We start from the raw sequence: 5,829 nt of genomic DNA, 5'->3' as shown, positions 1-5,829 counted from the left end.
TCTTCTTTCTTCCATTATTTCTGTCTCTGCTTCCTTCATGGTCGCTAAGCCTTGATGGAATGTGGATAAAGATTTCCCATTTAGGGATAAGTACTAAGTCTCTTCTCAGCTCATTGACTATTGCTCACTGCAAAAGAAGCTTCTCTAACTAAAGTTTATAGAGCCCGGGTCTACCTGTATTTAGAAGCAAATGTGACAACATGACCATTACGAAAGTAACAATAGCATCTTCTACCATAGGGTCTATGACCTCTCAAGCCATAGGCTTTTAACAAGGATTACACTGTCACACATGAATTCATTTCTGTATAACAGTCCTCAAATCCATTCAGAAAGCCATTAGTTACTTCCATATCTGCCATGCAGATGGTTGGTATTGTAGCATGTAGAGTCCAAGGCTAGGGAAGACTGATGATGTATTTTCTATCGTGGCAGTGTGTATTACATAGTACCTCTCAGGAGTATGAGTGCTAGCCAACAAAAGGAAGTTTCCCAGTTGGTTGGAGATTGGCTTCTCATATCTAATAGCCAAAGTATGTGGACAAGGTTTCACTGTGTAGTTCAGACTGGCCTCAAACTCATGATATTCTTGCCTCCACTTCTAGTGTCGGGACTAAAAGTGTGAAAAGTGTATTGTGAACCGTAAAAGTGCATGCACATGGAAAACGGTGATCATAGCTGTGGGTATTGCAGGTACAAGTATTATTGCTTAGATATATACCTCTTTGATCATATGTATGGTCCATATGCTCCTGGGCTTCCCAGGATTTGTTTGTATATTTGTTTACATGTATGCTTTTGGCCCTACTATGTATTTACAGGTAGATCTGGTATGCAGTGGCCTCTTCCACAACTCACCTTCACTTTTTCTCAATCCTTAAATCCTAGCCTTGGACTGGGAAACATTCTACAGTCTTTCAGCTAAGATTTACAGTTCAAAAACATTACTAACTTTATACTAAGACCTTTCCAGTCCATCAGGTAAAGTGCTACATATCTGAAATGCCAGATTTTGTGGAGATGGAGGCAGGAAGATCATAAGACCAAGGCCAATCTGGGCTACACTATAAGACCCAATCTATGAAAAAAGAGAGTTCCCTTTTCTTCCCATTATGCCAAGAGAACTATTTTATAATTTTCTCAGCAATATATACGTGTACCTGGGAGCCCATGTATGGTTGTATAGGTGAGGAAAATGGGGTGTTCTCCTCCACAGTTGAATTGAACCCTGATTCAGCCATATCATGTGTTTCTGAGCTTCCCTAGTGACTCTAAAGCATGTGGTTCTGGCAATGTAATTATTCACAGGAAGAAAAAGGCCTGTCCACTAGCTTCCCCCTCAAATGCATAGCACTTTCAACTACTTAGCTTCCCTTTCTCCAAAAATTTGTGTTTGTGGAGTCCAAGAGATCTGGCTCTACTCTCCTCAGGACAACAAAGACTTAAATGTTCACAGATGAATTGGCCTATAGCTGTTCAGCCTTTAACTTATGTATCAGAATGTCTGAAAGAGGAGAAAATATCCCATATTTAGCTCATGGAAAGACCATCTTGGTCCGACCCGGAAGTACTCCTCCTGAGAGGCATGCGGGTTTGGAAGGGTCAGAGGTCGCCGGGTCAGAATGTGTTCCCCTGTTGCTATGTAGTACAAAGGCACATTCTCTCCTGCATATTCTGGAAGGTTCTTGAGTTCAGTTAGGACAGTGGTTGCGGAATCCCTGGTCTCCAGCCTCAGTTGCCCGCTGGCCGAGCAGAGGTGCGGAGGGTGCTGCCATGTTTGGCTGCCTGGTGGCGGGGAGGCTGGTGCAGACTGCTGCACGGCAAGTGGCAGAGGATAAATTTGTTTTTGACTTGCCTGATTATGAAAATATCAACCACGTCGTGGTTTTTATGCTGGGAACAATCCCATTTCCGGAGGGGATGGGAGGATCTGTCTACTTTTCCTATCCTGACTCAAATGGGATGCCGGTGTGGCAGCTCCTAGGATTTGTCACGAATGAGAAGCCAAGTGCCATCTTCAAAATATCAGGTGTTAAATCTGGAGAAGGAAGCCAACACCCATTTGGAGCCATGAATATTGTGCGAACCCCATCTGTCGCTCAGATTGGAATTTCAGTGGAATTGTTGGACAGTCTTGCTCAGCAGACTCCTGTAAGCAATGCTGCAGTGTCCTCTGTGGACTCGTTTACACAGTTCACACAGAAGATGTTGGATAACTTCTTCAATTTTGCTTCATCATTTGCTCTCTCTCAGGCTCAGATGACACCAAATCCATCAGAAATGTTCATCCCAGCAAATTTATTCCTGAAGTGGTATGAAAATTTTCAAAGGCGATTAACGCAGAACCCTCTCTTTTGGAAAACAATTTGAATAAAATAATTTCTCATGTCATGTAAAAAAATAAAATAAAGAGTAACTCTAGAAATTGGAAATAACAATCCTAAAGGAGCATGGCTATAGTGATTATGATGGTGTACCCCTATAAATCTAATACTTGGGAGAAAGAGACAGAGAGACCAGAAATTCAAAGCTAGAATGGGACACATAGTGAGTTACAGGCTACTCTGGGCTACATGATACTCTGTCTCCAAACAAAAAGTACAACAACAAGCATAGCTCTAACGTCCTCTAGGCTTAATGTGCCCGATTTGTTTTATTTCTTCATTGGTTTTTAAAGTTTTATTATATCTTCTTTTTGATATGGTTTCTCACAATATAGCACAGGCTGGCCAAGAACTTATTATGTAGAGAAGGCTAGCTTAAAGCTCACAGTAATCCATCTGCCTCAGTCTCATGAATGATAAGACTACGGGAACACCCTGCTCAGCTTATGTTTCCATTTTATACATGAGGAAACTAAGGCTAAGAATGGTGAATAAATTTCCTCAAGGAAGGGGGAGACTGGTCAACATTTCCACCCCAGTGTTCTCTGCTATGATGATCAAGTGAGTTCCTAAAAAGGATGCATGGCCTTGTAGGCTGGCTAGTAGGTTTTTCTATTAAGATACAACTCTGAAGCTGGGCATGGTGCATGTCCCTTAATCCCAGCACTCAGGGAGGCAGAGGCATGTGAATTTGAGGCCAGTTTGAACTACAAAATGAGTCCAGGACAGCCAAGGCATCACAGAGAAACCATGTCTCAATAAACCAACCAACCAACTGAACAAACAAAAGATACTACTCTGGCTATATACCTAGCATTGTTAGAAGCAGAATCTGTGACCCAGGAGTTCATGGGGTTCTCTTGTACAGGAAGTGCTCAGGAAATGGAGTTACTGTTTTTATTGAAGCATGTAGTCTGTACATCAACAAAAGCTCCCAAAGGAAAGCTTGCTTTTTCTTTTCATCTTCTAGAAGCTTGTCTAGTGCCAGGCCTCCTGATTGATGATGCTTGCGACAGAGATGAGGTCATCTTGATTCCCTCGCCAAACCTCTGTCTAGATCCGCCCACTGCCTCGCTACACCCCTAAGCCACAACTGTATTAATTAGCTTTATGATGCTCCAGTGTTTTAGTTGCCTTCATTTTCCAGCAGATTAGATCGACAGGGAACACCCTGGGGGTCACAGACTAGCTGATTTGCTGAGGGGAATTATGTGTTAGCCTCAGGGCTCTGGCATTATAGATTGAACTGGAGATGTACCCACCACATCTACTCCTCCATCAGCACATTCACTCTTTCCTTTTTTTTTTTTTAATCTTTTGTCTTTGTTTGTGATAGGCGCTTATGTACTGCAGCCACCCTGTAACTTCAGACACTAGACCCTGAGGACCTGAGCTAGGTCTGACCTGAAAGCCTCCTCCCTGAGGATGGAAATATATAAATGACCTTTTACTTGTGGAAATCCTCCTCTGTTTCCCCCAGCACATTTTCATGGTGGGTGTGACAGGATCTTAGTTCAGGTTGGTTTCCAACTCTCTGTAGCTGAAGATGACCCTTGATCTTCCTGCTTCTACTTCCCAAATGTAGGAATTGTAGGCATGTACCACTACTCTTGTCTATATTTAGTGGTATTTTATAAAACCTTTGCGTGCATACGTGTGCTGTATGCACTAATTCAGTAAGTGTTCTATTGTATGTGAAGAGATACCCTGACCATGATGAAAACATTTCATTGGGTCTTGTTTACAGTTTCAGAAGTTTAGTTCATTATCATAATGGTGGGAAGGATGGTAGCATGCCGTTAGTCATGGTTCTGGAAAAGTAGCTGAGAGTTCTGTATCTGGATCCACAGGCAGCAGGAACAAACACTGGGCCTTGCTTGAACATTTGAAACCCCAAAGAACACTCCTAATCACATGCTTCCTCCAACAAAGCCACACCTATTCCAACAAAACCACACCGCCTAATGCCTCTAAGTAGTGCTACTTTCCAAGGACCAAGTATTCAAATATGTGATCCCGTAGGAGTTCTTATTCAAACCACCACACTCAATGTACTTACACATGTGAGTGTAGATGCTTGTACCGGTATATGTACGCATGCAGAGACCAGATGCCAGTGACCTGGTCAATGAGTGTGTGTGTGAGTGTGTGTGTGTGTGTGTGTGTGTGTCTATATATATATATATATATATATAACAGTAATTAAAGAAAAGGAGACCACAAACTTGAATGAGTGCAAGAGGAAGAATATGTGAGTATGTTGGAGAGAGGTTGGCAGGCAGAAAGAGAAGATGGAAAATGACATAATTGTATTATGATTTCAAAAAATTAAATATTAGAAACATGCCTGTAGGGCATGGGGGCTGGAGAGATTGGTTAAGGGAGCTTACTGCTCTTGCAAAAGACCCACATATGATACCAAGAACCCTTCTAGTGCCTCACAACCACTTGTAACTTTAGTTCTAGGGAAATTGATACTCTAGTCTAAGTTCTGAGTGTTCCTATATGCATGTGGTGCATATAAACTCAAGCAGGCACAAACACACATAAATAAAGCACAATATATATGTATACAATTACATTTTTAAAAGACTGAAGATGTGGCTCAGCAGCAGAATGCTTGTTTAGCATGCATGGAGCTCTCTCTGATTTTTCCAACACTGATTTTACAAAACAAATCAAAGAAAAACACCTATTCATGTTGAAGTATACCTGTGACCCAGCACTTCAGAGGTAGAAAAAAAAAAAAAAAACATTAGCAAGCACCAGGCTAAGCAGTATCATACAAAAAGAACATACTGGAATCTGGGGAGGAGGAATGCTCTTTCTTCATTTTATTGAATGGAGTTACACTACATATAATATAAATTAAAAGTGGAAGCCAAACGGTTATATTATATGACGTGAATTTTCACCCTGTGACAAGGCATAAAAACGATATTCTATTATTATAAACACAACAACAACAATATTACTTAAGCTTCAGAATTTCACAAGTTATTAAAAGCTATGAACTTCTGATTGCCCTGAACCAGTCCAGGCCTCTATCAGGAACTGGTCATGTGTTCTTGTACTAGCCACCATAGTTCTGAAATACATCTTAACATTCTGGATACTCAATCATATTACCATTGCACATTTCCTCTCAAATGCTTTCACTAGTTTCTTTTTCATCAGAATCATCAATGATTTCCCCCAAGGGGGAAGTAGTAAAAGTCCTTCTGTAATTTCTATAGAATTCTTATATGCACATATAATCTTCTGTACAGAAATAGGTCATTACCTCTACTTTCATCAGCAAAGCAATCGAGAGTGTAAGTTCTAGATAGCAGACTGCATTGCAGTTTCTCCTACTTGGTGGAAACTGCTTTCTGGAGGAATGGCTACTAAAGAACACAGATCAGGGTTCCATGACTGAGACCATATTTTTCTTCTTTTATTTTTA

General features: G+C 41.1%; 1 protein-coding gene across 1 annotated transcript; it reads left to right on the top strand.

Moving 5' to 3' along the window:
* The first annotated feature begins 1,769 nt into the window (after positions 1-1,769).
* On the top strand, positions 1,770-2,370 carry LOC110540550 (protein Hikeshi-like). The gene has a single exon (XM_060375490.1). It carries the CDS (start codon positions 1,774-1,776, stop codon positions 2,368-2,370), a length of 597 nt encoding a protein of 198 aa, XP_060231473.1. The 5' UTR covers positions 1,770-1,773.
* The last annotated feature ends 3,459 nt before the right edge of the window (positions 2,371-5,829 follow it).

The sequence above is a fragment of the Meriones unguiculatus genome, chromosome X, assembly GCF_030254825.1.
Source record: "Meriones unguiculatus strain TT.TT164.6M chromosome X, Bangor_MerUng_6.1, whole genome shotgun sequence".
Classification (NCBI taxonomy): domain Eukaryota; kingdom Metazoa; phylum Chordata; class Mammalia; order Rodentia; family Muridae; genus Meriones; species Meriones unguiculatus.
Note: the sequence above shows the minus strand (reverse complement) of the source record. Positions and strands in the feature narration are given on the sequence as shown.

Excerpts from the sequence above, each read along its gene's own strand:
- LOC110540550 (XM_060375490.1), top strand. The coding sequence starts at position 1,774 with ATGTTTGGCTGCCTGGTGGCGGGGAGGCTGGTGCAGACTGCTGCACGG.